The 17,506-nt window shown below is 36.3% G+C and overlaps 1 protein-coding gene across 8 annotated transcripts in view; it reads right to left on the bottom strand.

Annotated features, from left to right (window-relative positions):
- Csnk1g3 (casein kinase 1 gamma 3) overlaps window positions 1–17,506 on the bottom strand; it is an 80,811-nt gene that overhangs the window by 41,455 nt on the left and 21,850 nt on the right. For all 8 annotated transcript variants that reach the window (XM_051201103.1, XM_051201105.1, XM_051201106.1 and 5 more), the window contains exons 2-4: window positions 13,987–14,412; window positions 8,173–8,213; window positions 4,087–4,156 (exon numbers count right to left, since the gene is read on the bottom strand). In XM_051201103.1, the coding sequence (XP_051057060.1) occupies window positions 4,087–4,156; window positions 8,173–8,213; window positions 13,987–14,164 (289 nt within the window). In that variant the 5' untranslated portion in view covers window positions 14,165–14,412. The remainder of the gene's footprint in view (window positions 1–4,086; window positions 4,157–8,172; window positions 8,214–13,986; window positions 14,413–17,506) is intronic.

Here is a 17,506-nt window from a genome sequence, read left to right as displayed (position 1 = left end):
AGTTTGTTCTTTCTGATCTGTAAGAGGTGAGTAAATTAGATCATCTAAGTTTGTCAAACTATACAGAATATAAAAAGGAACAGATTGTGAAGTTCCTTAATGACAGGACTTCTCTTCTTCCTTCTGACTCACCATCTACTTTCTAAAGTTGTTGAGAAGTAATCTCTGAATAAAATCTCAGAGAATTATATGACTAGTATATTGTTGTCAGTTTTTTTCAAATGTTACTCAAAATCGAAAAAACTTCAAGAACATCGCTATCTTTATTCACTAAATATTTACTGATCACTGACAACATCTTAATGGAACTGACTTATAGAATATTATGCACATAAAATTAAGTAAGATGCATAACTGAAGAGAGTTTTCCCAGAAATGCATAGTTGGTTAACACTTTAAAAAAAAATCTATCAATATAACTCACATTTAATAGAATGGGGAAAGAGGGTAATTTTAAAACACAAAGGAAACATCTAATATAACTATCAGCAAAATTTGGAACATAAGCTGGTGAAGTCAGATGGAGCACATATATGATCAACTACAAGCTAGCACCATACTTAATGGTAAGGCCGAATTTACTCCACTAATGACTGGGAGCAAGACAAGAACATGCGCTTTGAACTCTTCTATTCAACTATGCGTTAATAGAATCAAAATGGAGTCATCCATGATAAAATGTTCCATGTTACCAAATATAAGACTTGTTTTAACTGACCTTTCAAGAAACCAGGAGAAATCCTGTAGATTGTCTAGTTTCAATCATCATGATCCTTACATAAAATGCTTTAATCTTTATACAAAATGATGAGAAAAAAATCTGACATTAACCAGCCATGTGTTGTCTACTGTCCTGTCTCCCCTCTACTATTTTATAAGGGAAGTAACTCTGAAATGGCCAATGGCCAATCTGCTTCATGTTCCTTGTTTCTGCTTTTTTTCTTTTTTTTTTTTTTTTTTTTTTTTTTTTTTGGCCTTTTCCTGTGTAGAGAACCACTCTCCTGATCAGCTCACCAAGATACTTAATTCCACATTATAAAAATAAGTGTTACAGATCTGTAGTCCTGAGACTCTACAAAGCTGGGGTCATACCTCGGCTGTTTACAGAAAAGACACTGGTGCAATTTTTGTTTGTTTTGAGACAGGGTCTCTTTACATAGTATTGGCTTGCCTGGGACTCATTATTCAGAGCATGCTAGCCTCCAACTCAGAGATCCACCTGCCTCAGCCTCCGCAGTGCCAGGATTAAAGTGTGCACCACCATACCTGGTCCTGGTGCAATCTTTTATAAAAGAAAAATTGGCCTGAGCATATAGCTCAGTGATAGAACTTTTGCTTAGTGTTCATAATGCCCTGGTTTTGATCTCTAGCCCTGAATCTATTCTAAGCTGGGATGGTGACTTACAAACCTCCTGTAACTAGAGCACTGAGGACATGAGGAGAAGGGTTTGGAGTGCAAAGTCATCCTCCAATCCAGAGTGAGTTGAGGCCAACATGTACTACAAGCATTACATCAAAATAAATAGAAGGAGGAGGAGGAAAGGAAGGAAGGAAGGAAGGAAGGAAGGAAGGAAGGAAGGAAGGAAGGAAGCCAACTAAAATCCTTCAACTAGTGTTGAAGTCCTATCCTTTGACAAGTATAAAAGCAAAGCATTCATGAGAATTCACAGAGAACTATTGAAGACAAACTGATAAAAATAGTTACCAAGCCCCCCCCAATCAAACTTTGAAGCAAGAGTTACAATTCTATAAAATTTTATCCACCAATGACCTTAACAACTTTATAAAGCTTAAATATTCTGAGGGTGGCCCGCCCCACCAGGTGCACTCCCCACCACAGACATGGTGTTGTCCCACTCCATGGCCCTGCTGCAGCTGCCTCCTATGCTGATGTCCATAGCTGCAGAGTTGGTTTGGCCCCACCCCTCACTGGCTGCAGGTCCTCCAACTCTCCTAGGCAGCACAATAGAACTGACCCTGTTAGGGAGTGTAGGTACTGGTGAGAGAACACTGAGGGCATGAGAATGGGAGAATCTCTCCTCTGATTGCCCCTCACCAGCTGCAGCATTCAGGAGAGTGGACCCTGCACCTCACCTGGGCAACATAGTACATCTGGCCCTGGTGCTGTAGGCATAGGTGAGCCAGCCAGGGGGCATGGTAGCAGGAGAACCAACCCCACCCCTCCCTTTCACCTTGCTGCATAAGGTGAACTAGCCAGGGCAATGTTGGAAAGAAGCAGGAACTTTGGGATTCACAGTCCAGACGGGCATGTGGGATAATGGTGTCAGGGTTTAAGGCTATATCAATCTCTGGTCTATTTCCTCTGGGATGAGAAAAATAACTAATACAATATCAAGGGATATGCAGAATTTAAAAACTAAATAACCAATTAAAGCTGTTGCAATATGAAGCCTCAGACTTCTAAGTGGTGAGATCATAGGCATGTGTTAATATACCTGGAAATTTTCTCAAGTTTCTTAAAATGTGACCCTTAAAACCATGACCAGGTTAACTCTGTGAAAAAGATGAATTCTAGATATCATTGATGCTTACAGGGCTTACACAATAACCAAAATTCTTCACATAAAATACAATTAAAATTCCCATACTTATAGAATCCTCTACATTTGTTTTGTAAAAGATAAAACTAAATAGTTTTTAAAAGACGGTATACATAAAAGTGTTAATAACCAGATAGAAACATGTAAAGAATACAGAAGTCATGACACTCTCACAAAGCACAGGTCAAGAAGGCAGAGGGGCAGCAGGAAGAAGGAAGGGAGGGTTCCTAGTTTCTTAGAAGACAACACTATGAAGTTACAATTTTAGTAACAGCCACTACAGCTATCACCAAATTAGTGTAGATCTGCACAGTTCAAAGAACCTCAAAAAGTTAAGTCATTCACTTGAGAAACAATGTTTCTCATGTGAATATTAGAAATACTAAAAGTTACAGATTAGTAATATGATATAACATAGAAGCCTGTCTTCCAGAGAGGAGGCAAGTGGTGACAGGAAATGTGCTACAAAGCAGGTATATATAGTTGGGACTTCACTAAGACATTCACTGGGAGAAGGCACTCCATGTGCAAGGATACACATTTGAAAATAATAGCCTCATGCAAGTAATAGTAAACTTAAAACAACTACAAAGTGGCCAGTAGGAAGAGAAAAGAGGATATAAATACATGCCTCAATGAAGATCATGAAAACACAAAGAATTGAACAGAATAATGAAAACAATTCAAGACATACCATAACAGTAGAATTGACAAAGAAATAGAATCACTAAAGAAAACCCAAACTGAAATAAATTGGAAATGAAAAATAACAAAAGCTGGTTGTATTACACCTTAGAAGGCCAGTGTCTCACATCAGCTTCATGGAGCTAAACCAAGGCAGAGCCATACTCCCTTTACTGGCAGACTCTAGGAAGAGAAGCCAGGAGCCTCCTTCAGAGTCTCAGAGCCGCAGGCATTCTTCAGCTTAATCAATCCCCCATGCACATGCAGTCACCCCCTTTTCTGTGTATGTCAGATTTCCCTGCCTCCCTAGTAAAGACAACTGTGGCTGCATTTACCTAGACAACATCCAGGATAACCTTGCAATCTCATGTGTCCGCTATATACTAACTATTGGTTCCAGGGTTCATCATGTGGATATATTTATGGAGCCATTTTTACACCACCATAACAGTAACATTGCTAAAGGGGCTAAGAGTATGAATGCTCAGCAGTAAAGGCATTTGCCAACAATCCTAACAACCTGGGTTTAGTTCCCAGAAGACGCAAGTTAGAGAGAGAGCACCAACTCCTACATGCCATCCCCTATCCTCCACATGTGCACCACAATACACACCATCTTCTGGAGTTGGAACTGCCCTCCTGATGCATGTGCTAAGAACTCCTGGGAATCTCACCTGCTCAAAGAGCAGGAAGCACTCTTAGCCGCTGAAGCATCCCTTTAAGCACCGACCGCCCCCAAAAACACATTTTTAGAAAAAGAAATCTCTGTAATAAAAGTAAAATTTTGTTTATTTTTATGACAACCTGTACTATTCCAAATTTTAAAATTCATATAACTTACCTCCAGATCCTAATTGCTTATAGAATCTGTATTCCAAATGCAGCTGTGGTGCTCTGGATTTCATGGGCTCCTAGGCAAACAATTGAATAAACAAAAGACATTTCAGTTGCAAGACAATCACTGGGTTCTAATGGCAAATGCTTTAAACTACAGTATCAACACTTATCTCAAGATCTGTATCTAAATCAGCATTGTGCTCAATGTTCACTAAAATGATACCATCTATAAGTATCATACATAAGGTAAGTATTTGAACAGATACCAGAAGAACCAACAGAATTTTAAATAAATAAATAAATAAATAAATAAATAAATAAATAAAAGCATAGCTCTCTGCAACAAAAGATAAACACAACAAAACAACAAAAAGACCAAGGGAAGTAAAGGGTCAACAGAAAAACTATCTAGATGCATTATGAGGAGGAAAGTAGAAACTACACATCATTAGAGATCTGGACAATACAGTGAGAAAGGCTAATGGCCAGTGATGGGGAAGAGGGCACTGATGATCATTAAGCAAAACCCAGATTCAAAAAAGAGAAGCCCAAGCAGGTTATATATACAAATTAAATGAAATGCACTAGAAACATAGAATCAAAAGGATTACTTACAGAAAATGGTAAGCTTAAATCTTGAAGGGCAATGCAGAGTAGTAGTTAAAAGCACAGAGATTGAAACCAAATTTTACTAGGTTTAAACCCTCAATGCCCCACTTCACAAGCTGTGTGGTTTGGAAACTTAGCTATCTGCTGTATGTTGCAGTTTCTTATCTGAAAACAGTTAAAACTTTTTATGCCCCCCCCTTCTGAATGCATGAGTGTGAGTGTAATATAAATTTAAAATAATAAAAATAGTGCCTTCCACATAACATACCATAAATTTAGATTAATTGTCCAAAAATATACAACCTTAAGATGTGAAATAATATCCAGTTATACCACTACAACTGAAATTAAACATACACCTTAATCAATGCTCCCCTCCAGGTAAAAAGAAGGAACTAGTCCTGAGTTACTTTAGTAATGTTAACTTGATTCCTGTACTTTAACAGCAATAACACAGTCATAATACCACCATATAGGGAAAGTCACATCACCAAAGGATAAGATGACATTTTCAGTAGTCAATGGGAAACAGGTTACTATATCAGTGAAAGCACCTAGATGAGCTAGCAATCTGAAGTAGGGTAATAAAAGACAAATGATTATCTTATAGGCTAAGACAGAATTACACATAGCCACTAAAATCTAGTCTCAAAATATCAAATGCCTTTATTTCTCTGAAACACAGAAATGAAGTACACAGACTTATTATTTCCATGTGACTGTCTTTATTGCTGTTTCTAAACAAAATTACATCTCACCCATTGCACTCAAATACAACAAACCACAGATGGAAAACAGTAAACTAAAATGCAAGCATTTTTCTGACATTCCATTAAATTTAGGGAAAATATGACAATAGGCCACACTTAACTCATAATACAAAAGTAAGAATTTCCAAGTTACCCTAAAGTATGAATAGTAATAATTTTGTATGTAATGCTGATCACTCACTTAAAAAGAAAAGGACAAACAGGCTGGTGTGGAGGTGAACACCTGTCATCCTAACCCTTGAAAAGTGGCAGCAGTGGATCCTGAATCCAAGTTCATTCTCAGCTGCACAGCAAGCCCAAGGACAGCCTAGACTAGGAAAAAACCCTGCCTAAAAAGACAGTCCAAGTAAAGTGCCCTACCCCACATCTTCCCCAGGAAAGGACAGAAAAGAGAAATACACAAAATAAATTGAAATAAAAGTGCTACATGTACATGTACATAGAGACTAGAAGATATCATGATTTTCATTTACTAACGCACCCAGTGGTAGGGGCAGGACCAACAAGTTCCAAATCTGAAAATAACAGGACTTGTTATTTTCATCAGGTCACACCTGATGAATTAACCAAACAGGAAGCAGTCAGTCTGGCAGCCGCTCCTGTTCCCCCTGCACAGTGGTTAATTATGACCACTTCATCACTAGCACAGAAGACCACACATTTCTATCCTGCACACCATCTCCAACTCCTATGCCATACAATGGGCTAGAATGTAAAAACCAAAACGAAACAGTTCCAACAAAATCAGAATGGCCATTAAATATTGTAGAGTTCCTGTATGCTGAGTCTCTCTATTGTGATTCCTATATACTAACTTCCTTTATCTGTTTAAAGTGGATGTCTATGTAGCCCTTTAAAATTATGTAATGTGATTCGTAACTGGTCAAAGTATTGAGAGTAAGTGACTACTGATTTTCAGCCCTAAATGGGGCACCTGTATCAGCACACACACATGCATGCATGCACGCACCCTGCCCTATTCCTCAAGGAGTATAACCTTCCTAAAGAGGACAGAAAGAATTTAAAAGTCAGAGCAGGTGAAGGAGCGCTGTAAAATGCTGTCTTCTGACAGGACATGGCCACTGTACTCATGAACTCAAGGTGGCTAAAACTGCCTGCAACAAGACCTGAAAAAGAAGTCCATCAACACTCCAGCACGTATGAAGAGGGACACATAAGGCACTATCCACAGCTGACAAGCTACTGGCAGTCGATGGCTTTTGGAGAAGGGAGAGTGAATGTGGTGGGTGGAGGATGACAGGTTGACCATGCCCTAGTAGACAGCCCAACACCCACAAGAATGTAGGCAGCACTAACTGGACTCAGTGACCTTTGATTTTTATTTTTTTTAAGGGACATGAGGTAGGAGGGGGACATACTGGATGAAGTGGAGAGAGGGGAGGAGGAAATGGATATGATCACAATACACTGTCTACATTTATAACATGAATAAAGAATAAACTTTAAATATTTTAAAAATAAAACAATATACTAATTTGGGCACTTGAGACCTTAATAGTAAAGAAATTCTCATCAAAAATTAGAAATTATTTCCTTAACATTGACATCTCTGAGAGCTCAATTAGATTAACTGACTCTTAACCAAAAATCCAGTTTAAAAAAAAAAAAAAAAAAAGCAACAGTGACAATCCTGATACAACCTAATCAGAGTTTGTATTATAGTCAAGGACTAGACCTTGGAACCAGGGAGCAATCATCTGGGTGTCAGTGGTGCCACAGCCCAACACTTATCTTCACTTCAGTGAGAGGGAGGGAAACCAGCCTACACTCACAGACACTTCAAGCAGTAGGGACTTTCCACTGCAGTTCAAAAGCTTTCTTTCTTTTTTCTTGACTTCATTCCCATTGCCACTTCCTCTAACAATCTGACTCACATCACCCTAATAACACAGGCACACTTCAGGACAAGGGTGACAAGGGTAAGGAGAATGAGAATACAAAGCCAACCTGAATGAACCTCAAGGAAACCTGATGGACAACCAGAAAGAGAATCCATGCCTCATAAAAATCATTCCTAACACTGCATAGGTGAACATGCCTTTAATCTCAGCTCAAGAAGCAGAAATTGGTGGATCTCTATGAGTTTAAGACCAGCCTAATCTATCTAGAACTGCAAGATCTAAATAGATTCTGCCAAAATAAATGACAGATAAATAAGTAAACAAATAAATAAATAATAAAAATAAATGAATAAAACTAGTCCCTGGGTTCAAATTCTTCCAGAAGAGAACTGAAATCTTGCACATGAAATTTTAGAATATTCCTAACAGCTCTCCTTGCTACCTACCACCCATACTCATATGGCTTTCTGAGTCAAGCAACAAGCAGCTTTACCTTATTTATAAATGTGTGTTTAAATACAATCCTAAACACTAAAGGCATATTTATTTTTCTCTAAATGCTTGAATCAGAAAGAAAAGGTTTTGCTTTTATTCACTTAAAAATACCTTTCTAAACTAAAAATAACAAACTACAAAATTTCACTTTTATGATGCTGACAAAGACAAGACAGAGTATTCATGCCAGAGAAAACATTGACCCAATACACATCATTAGATACATGAACAAAAGGTCAATCATGCAAGCATTTTTCCTTTTAGGGCGAACACCCAAGCTATAAATGTAAAGATGAAAAATTGGTAAGTCAATAATTAAAGGAAATAGTTATAGAATAAGAATTAAGAACTTACCAGTTTAATCGCCACATATTCATTTGTGTATAAATTTTTCCCTTGAAAAAGGAAAAAAATAAGTCAGATTCTGCTAATATTTTTAAATTTTACTTACGTAACTTTTTTAACCTGCACTTAAAAAAAAAAAAAAAAAAGTAGGACATTTAAATAAAGCAAAATCTTTTTACTTTAAACTCTGAAGAAAAGGAAATTGCTAAACTTATTACCAACTCAATAATGCATTTAATATTTCACTTAGATTCCAGTTAGAAACTTATATCAATAAATATGCTATTCAGTTATAATAAGGAAGACATCCTGATTTGTAATATTCAAGCAAATACTGAATACATTTTAAGTCAGAACACCTATGTAAAAGAAGACTATAAAACCTTGCCCATCCACCATTTCCTTTTAAATCATTATGGAATAGTCTTATTAGGCCACATATTTGATCACACACACACACACACACACACACACACACACACACACACACACACAAACACACGGTAGTATGTTTAAAATATAATTAAACAAGAAACTAATCAATAATTGGCTCAAAAACTCATTAACTACTTTGGGAATAGAATATTAGTGTCTCAACTTACAAACAAATTAATTTTAACTATTTAGAGTTAAACATAAGAAATGAAACAAAAAAAACTTATATCAATGAATACAAATCTTTCTATGGATAAGAAAACACAAAGAACAAAAGATTTTACACAATTGGATATATGAAATTTTAAATTCCTAAATATTGAAAATTATGTTAAATACAAAGGTATGTAAATGACAGGCTTAACATCACTAACATGCAAAAAATTTAAATAAACAACAACTATCTTTGTGTTGACTATAAGCTAAGAAAATTCTAATGGTCAGAATCTGCAGACCCAGGAAAATACTATGGAGAATTTGAGAGTTAAAATGGAGAGGATAGTTTGAAATATAAATTAACATGTATCTTTATACGTGCATCAGGAAGAAATAAAAAAAGCACGTTGTTTCTTAATTTCTAGTATTTTTCAATTAGCATAAATGTTTATTGTAATGAAAACAGAATTACTTGTTTGTTGTTAAACCAAAAAAAAAAAAAAAAAAAAAAATGGCTCTGGTTACACTGACCACTAAAAACAAAACAGTTTATCAATTTACATGACTGGATTCTTCTGCACATATTGACCCAGCATACTTGAAAGATTTAAGCTAACAGAAAAACCAAAAGTGGTACAAATCAAGTTCTGTTCTGTTCTAAAACTCACTAAACAAACCTACATAAATATTTTTCACATTTTAGAGACTATTTTATATTTTTAAGTAACTAGTTTTGCATTTAGAAATGTTTTGACATAGAATTTTTAGGAACTCATTATTATGAAAACGTAGGAAACCTAAGAGTGTTAACAACAATGAGGAACTTGATTTTAGACTAGTATCCTATTCACAGTTGAGTCAAAGATAAAAAATTTTATGTTTCCTTACAGCATTAGAATCTCCTCATAACTATTTAATTTTTATCTGAATATATGTAGGAAAAATTCAAAAGGCAAGTAGTTAAATATAGAACCCACAGAACCAAAATATACCAACATTTTTATTGGCTTTCATATTGTATAGTCAAATCTTTAATGTCACAGCAAAAAAAGAAAAAAAGGAAAAAGCAAGGTAAAGAACAAGAACTTGAATCCTAAGAAGCATCATCTTTGTTAATATTAGAGATCATAAACAAGTGAAGATTAAACAGCAGTTTTGTCACTGAGTACAATCATAGTCCTACAGTTAGATTTTAATCAATGTGTTACACACAAACGTGAATGGTGCACCAAGCCTGTCTGTATGATATGAGTAAGACAGAAGGAATCTCGTTAGGCTGCAAGTGGACTAGGTCTAGTTCATTGATATCTTAATCTATTTCAAGTGACATTTCCAATACAATGCTGCGCTGAACTCAAAGAAGTTTTACCAATATTGAGGACTTGGAGTTATTAGAGAAAACTATGTCCTTCAGGTGTTACATACATGTTTATAGCAGGGACTACTAGTTACCCATCAGTATTAACGCTGTACTTCCCATAATTTAAAAAAACATGTCCAAGTTTAAAGATGGTTTTCCAGCTATAAACTACATTTCCCCGGTTTTTGCAGCTTAGTGTGGCCAAGTGACTAATTCCACACCAGTGGACAAGCATGAAGTACATACAGCACCTCTAATTTCCAGGAATGTATTATGTTCCTGATTTTTCTTCTTCCCTTTGGCTGACTGGAAAGGAATAACGGCTAATAAGATCACGCTACAGACACTAAAGCTACACACTACACAAAAAGGGTACAGACAGCCTGAGTGCTCTCCTTCTGCTCTGGTGAAAATTACTGCATTTCAGAATTTTTAAATTTGTTATCACAGCATTGCTGTCAATTTTTAAATTTTTACATGTATTTGTTTATTGGGTTACAACAGCAAGATATCAAAGAGGTCTCAAGTATTTAATATGCCCTACAATATAACAGACATTTTTCTAAAAAAAAAAAAAAAAAAAAAAAAAAAAGTGTCTAGCCTAAAACAGGGCATCCTTGTTGAAAATAAGTATTTTTGTTGAAAAGGACTTAACACATTAAAAAGTAAACCTCAGATTCTTTCTTGCTCAAATACCACACACACATAAACACACACACACACACAAGTATAGAAAATAAAATGTTCAGGATGTTTTTATTAATGTGACTTTAATAAAAGTACTTCAAGGATACACAGCAGGACTGGGGAGATGGCTCAGCAGTTAAGAGCACTGGTTACTCTTCCAGAGGACCTGGGTTCAATTCCCAGCACCCACATGACAGCCCATAGCCATATGTAGCTCTAGTCTTTTAGTCTCAGGGTCTCTCACACCCTCTTCTAGCCTCTGCAAACACTGCAAATATTGCATACACAGTACTCACACATACAGGAAAAATTCCACATACATAGACTAAAAATAGAGATTGATAATTAATAAAAAATTAGAATCTAAACTTTAAGAAAAGTAAGCTTATAATAACTTATTCTAAACACAGAAACCATGGAGGGCTCTGAAAAGAAAATAATAAAAGGACCTCTCAGTGATCTCTGAGTAAGAAAAATTAAAATAACTAACTTTGCTCTGTAAATCTTTGTATGAAGATATGGATGTACATATGTAAATTAGCGATCCATAAAACAATGGCATGTACAAAAGAGAAGATATATTTCTTTGCTGTATATAGAAACACTCCCTCCTGAGAGAGGAATGACACATGAAGCTTAGGAAGTAAATGATCTTCTAAATTCTAGAGGGCTGAAGCTTCTAGATATTCACAAGGCCTCTGTCCAAGGTTAAGTTTATGGAAGCAAGAAACAGCTGCTTTAAGAGGGGACTCTCCCATCCATGAGGTTGTGAGAAAAACACTCTTCCAACCTGTCAAACTGCCTGTAAGCTAGGCAGATCTCCAGAAATGCAACTTTTCCTGAGCTGGCACCCACATACGGTGGGCTTTTCAGTGATGCAACTACCTTTGACTCATACCAGACTTTCACAGCACTACTAAAATGAATGCCAATAAACTCATGGGTTCACCAAGCTTGATTTTGGTAGAATCATGTCTTTGCAGTAAAAGTCTGATATGTTATTATAATAACTTGACTTTTTAAGATCTACATATTTAATATAACTAAATAAATATATAAGTGTCATACATATATATACAGAATATTTAGATTATATATAATCACTTGATTGGGTAAGATTAGAGATCCTAAGCCAGCACATTGCTTTTATTTTTGCTCATTCACAGATAAAAAGGAATGCTCCACAATATACAGTATAATTTCAGTAAATGGTCACGAGACACTATGTGTATATTGTTCTGGTTAAGTTGGCCCACTATAATTGTTCTATATGAATACACACACAAACACAGAGTATATATTGTAAGGATAGTTATTTCTCCATTATGTGGAAAACTATAATAAAAACAACCAAAGCCTATATAGGTATTTTGTTATACTATACTCTAAATTTAATATTTATAAGAACCTAGAAAGTAATTCATGAACATTTTTCAGTATATGATCAATGTTAAGAATTGGATTGATGATCTCAAATTTGACAGAAAATAATTAGTTTCTCTAATTCCCAAGAACAGTCTTTAAAAAATAAGTGCCCTTTCAAATATTTTATTGTTTTGTTTTTTGTTTTTCAAGACAGGGTTTCTCTGTGTAGCTTTGGAGCCTGTCCTGGAACTAGCTCTGTAAACCAGGCTAGCCTTGAACTCGCAGAGGTCCACCTGCCTCTGCCTCCCAAGTGCTGGGATTAAAGGGGTGTGCCACTAACGCCCACCTTTCAAATATTTTAGTTACTACTAAATGCAAAAGAATCTGCCAACTACAGCATTTATAGCTATGTACAAATTAATGTCACTAGCTCTTATTAGCTTGCTCCTTCATTCAGTCATGTTTAATGTACATTACCAACACAAAACAAATGAAATAGAAGAGACACTACAAATTAGGGTATGTTGCATGATGATAAGAGATAGCTCAGTAGAAACATACAGAATGTTTTATTTTCAACAACAGATGAGAACCAGTGAAAATTGTGAAGTCATTTTTTTTCCCTCAAGACATAGTCTTGGTTGTCCAATGAGGTGAGCCCTTAATGTACCCAATAACCACATCACATTCTTTGTTTCTTTTCCATGGAGATAGCTTTGCTACTGCACTAGGAGTAAGAAGGTTGAAATCTATATCTGTCACTGAACTACTCTGTGGCATCCTGAAAGTTCCTTTCCTATGGAGCCTCCAGTTCCTGAAGTGGACAGCTAGGAATTTCAGTAAGCACAGCATTCCCCAAACTATTACAGCATGAGTAGGTAGATGCTCTGAGATATTTGTTAAAGAAATGATCCTGAGCCTTACCCCAGACACAGCAGAGCAAAGGAAAAGAGAGAATAGTTCAGAGAAAAACCTATTATAACAAGTTAATTTTACATAGTATCTTAAAGTGATCAGTTACTAAATGTTTTGAAATATAAAAATGGAACCTAAATATCCCCCCCAAAATACACTATACAGCAAAAGACTTACTGGAAGCTATGTATGGCCTTTCTAAAATTTTATTTACTTTGTTGTATGTGTGTGGGTGTTTTGCTTGCATATTATATACACATACATCCGTGCACTATGCACTTGAGGTTGACGCTCAAGAAGGTCAAAAGAAGGCATAGGATCCCTTTGACCTGGGGTTACAAGTGGTTGTGAGCTGCCATGTGGTCCAGGAAATCATACCTGGATGCTCAGAAAGAGAAGCAAGTGCTCTGGACCACTCAGTCACCTCTTCAGACCCTGCATGACCTTTTAAATTTACTTTATCTTGTTTTCTCACAATCTTTTGTTTTTGCTTTATTTTGTTTTTTATTTTTCAAGATATGGATTCTCTGTATCCCTGGCTGTCCTGGAACTTGCTCTGTAGACCAGGCTGGCCTTGAACTCACAGAGATCCACCTGCCTCTGCCTCCCAATTGCTGGGATTAAAGGCGTGTGCCACCACCATAAGGCTAATTTTTTAAAATTCTTAAGAAATGCGAATGGTTAATCTCAAATAAATGGACATCTAAATGAAAATACAAATAAATAAGAAAGTTCCAACAGCTGTATTCTTTATAACCAGCATTTTGAAAAACCAATATGTATTCTTAAAACCCCAATATGTATACTTAAAAAACTTAACAACCCACGACAACAGAGTAGTTTTACAAGTGTATTCGGTTAAAAAATGCTCTTCACATAATGTAATAAAAAACGAACAGCCTTACCTAATCGTAATTCTCCAAAATTGCCACAACCAATTTTTTTCCCAACTCTAAAGTTAGGTCCAACCATTAAAACTCCAGATGAAGAAGACCCAGTTCCTCGAGTGCTGTGCCCTGATCGACCACTGGGTCGTGCCATTCTATCATCTGATTTGTCCTTGTCTTTCTTTTTATTATCCATATCAAGTTTGCGGTACTCCACTTTGAATTCTTTAATCAAGACAAGCACAATGAAATGGGGTACTGTAAAAGTAGGTGCATCACTAGGTAACAGTACCCGATGAGCAATGTTAGCACTCAAACTTCAGCAGATAGTCAGTCAACTGGTGCGTGTTCATCCCATTCGGACAACTGTTCACAGTTGTCTTCTCAGCAAAGTATGTCTTCTACGTTGTCTTCTCAGTGATATAAGCTGGTGGTGATGAAGAGCTGTAACAATAAGAAGAGAAAATTGTCAACACAGATAACATAAGTATTTAAGAAAGTGAATGACCAAAGGTTAGGTTACTGTTGAGGCCCCTGAAATCAAAGCACTCTTAAATCAACCGTTAATTTTCATGTCTATACTTTAACACAAAACGTCATAAAAGATTTAACTTTTAAAAAAATGTGTGTATTTATGTGTACATATGTGTTACCTATGTGTAGATGTTTCTATGACCATGAGCATGTGGACACACATATGTGCATGTATGTATGGAGACCAGAAGTAGAAATCAAATATTTTATCAGTTTTTGTTGCTTGGTAAAACACCATAATCAAAATCTGCTTATAAAAGAGTTTATTTTGGTCACACTGGTGAGGAAGACAAGTGGGTCAACTTGGAGGGTGAGAGACTGTATCTCAACCATAAGCACCAAGCAGAGAAAGCAAACTGTAAGCTGGGTGAGACCAAAAACTCTGTAAACCTATCTCTAGTGACACACTTCTTCCAGCAAGGCTGGACCTCCAAAGAATTCTATAACCTCCCCAGATAGCACCACCAATTGGAGACCAAGTGTTCAAATATACATGTCTACAGGGCCATTCCCATTTATGTCACCACAGGTGACATAACCTAGGTCAATAACCTAGGCAATGCTTCTGGACTATCCAGGCTGGCAGGACAGCCAGCTGCAAGGGTGCCCCTGCCTGTGCACCTTTCCAGTGATAGGGTTCCATCATGTTCAGCTTCTCACATGAGTGCTGGGGATCCAAACTCAGGACCCCATACTTGTGCAGGAGCTACTCTTCCATCCAAGGCCTCTCCCTATCCCCCATAAACACACAACTTAAAAGTTAGGGATATCGTTGTTTTAAAACAACAAGGGGAGACAAAGTACTGTTTCATAAAACATTATGCAGTCCAATCTCAAAGTTACTAAAATTAGAAAAAAAGTACTCAAAATCTGGGAAATTAATATAACTATTCTATTTAAAATCAGAAAAACAACATTTTAAAATTTTTAAATCTTCATTATTTTCTTCACTCTTGTACACTTAATTTTTAGTCTTTTCAAAAGTATATTTTTATTTTATCTTCATTTCAAAAGTATATTCCCATTTCCTTAAACAATTATTATTCAAACAAAACTGATAAAGAAAAACACAGTCTTCCTATCTCTCAAGGAAAATAACTTCTATGTAACACTCAACCTAAGACTTCAACAAAAGTTAACTTCACAAGGCTAAGAGGTGTTGGAGAAGATGGGTATGACAGTTTCTTTTAGAGACAGGGTTTTATTATGTATCACAGGCTGGTTTCAGACTTAAAATATTCCTGACTCAGACTTCCAAGTTCTTACATTATAGCCATATGCCACCATGTCTAGCTACATGTACTGAATTTTCTAATACACAGATGAAAACACTAAAGCATTAGAGAAGATGGTGGGGTCTTTAAAAAGAGCAAGAACACACTTCCTTTAGAAATTTCAGCTAGCAAATAAATGTGAGCTCTGTGTGCAGTGCAGCAGCTGCATTACAGGAACCCCCACTTTCATCTAAAAACTCCCAGCGGGCTTCCATTCCCACATAAGCTTCAAACGAGGCTATGATGACACATGCCTGCATTGCCCTTCCTGGGCTACATAATGAAATAAGGAAGGAAGAACAGAACACATCAAAGTGTAGCTTTTTAAAATATCTACAGACTCAGCACAATGCCAAACAACTGGTCAGTGAGTTTCTTTTCTAAACTGATAAGACTGTTCTTAAAGTTGATGTGGAAATGCAGAATCTAGAATAAGCAATCTCGAACCACAAAACAAAATTAAGTACACAGCACCCAATGCTAAGACTTACAGAGAGCTACAGTAATCAACACAATGTGGAGCTGCATTTACACAAATATATAGATATAGATACAATTTAAAATAAATATTAAAAAAACAATGCCATAACAAAACAAAAATGTAGTACAATATCTCAAAGTATAGTAAATCCCCCTTATTTTTAAATAAAGTTTACCTTAAAATGCAGCTCTTTTAAATAGCTAATGGACTATTAACTATTAACTGCTATAATAGCACTATTTTTGAAACTTTTAAAATAAAACTCCTTTCCTATTTTCCTCCATTTAGAAGAAAATTATTTTCCTTTGGAAAATTTTCCTATTTTTGATATATAGCTTTTCATTCATATTTAAACAGTGATATATCCAAAACCATACTCTGTATATAAGAAATCAAGTAATCCACACATAAATGAAGTAAAAATGTTCCACTGATGTTTATATATTTCTCACTCTTCAACCTATTTGCCTTTCCAGAGGTAACTACTCCTCAGTATACTGAATGTGTTTCTTTTTGGTAAAGCCTCTGTATGCAAAGTTGTGTGTAGAAATACTTGTAGACTGCTCTGTCGGCGTAAAAGGTGCACAGGAAGTCTTCAAAGAATACAAACTGTTCCACAATAGAAACAGAAAGTAGAATAATATCATTAAATTCAAGAGCTTTTACTCTCTGCCTTTCATAACCTCCCATCCCTCATGAACCCTAGAAAGGATGAGGGAGGGAAGTGTAGCAGCAAGATGAAGAGGAGCAGAGCCAAGAAACAGCCCTAACCCAGTCACAAAAAGATGAACATGGCATGTACTCACTCATACATGAATTTAGACATAGAGCAAAGGGTTACCAACCTGCAATCCACACCACCAGAAAAGCTAGGAAACAAGGAAGACCCTAAGAGAGACATACATGGTCCCCCACAGAAGGAGAATGAGACAAGATCTCCTAGAAAATTGGTGGGGGGGGGGTGGAGAAGTAGGGAGAACAGGAGGGGAGAGGAGAACATCAGGGAGCAGGAAAATTGAGTTGAGGGAAGAATAGAAAAGAACAAGAAAAGAGATACCATGAGAGAGGGAGCCATTATAGGTTTAAAGAGAAATGTCCAGAGCCCTACAAGGATGACCCCAACTAACAATCTAAGCAATAGTGGAGAGGCTACCTTAAATGCCCTTCCCTGATAATGAGATTAATGACTCTATCTTATATTCTTATATTCTAGAACCTTCATCCAGTGGCTGATGGAAGCAGAAGCAGA

The sequence above is a fragment of the Phodopus roborovskii genome, unplaced genomic scaffold (genome assembly GCF_943737965.1).
Source record: "Phodopus roborovskii unplaced genomic scaffold, PHOROB, whole genome shotgun sequence".
In the NCBI taxonomy this organism is placed as follows: Eukaryota; Metazoa; Chordata; class Mammalia; order Rodentia; family Cricetidae; genus Phodopus; species Phodopus roborovskii.
Note: the sequence above shows the minus strand (reverse complement) of the source record. Positions and strands in the feature narration are given on the sequence as shown.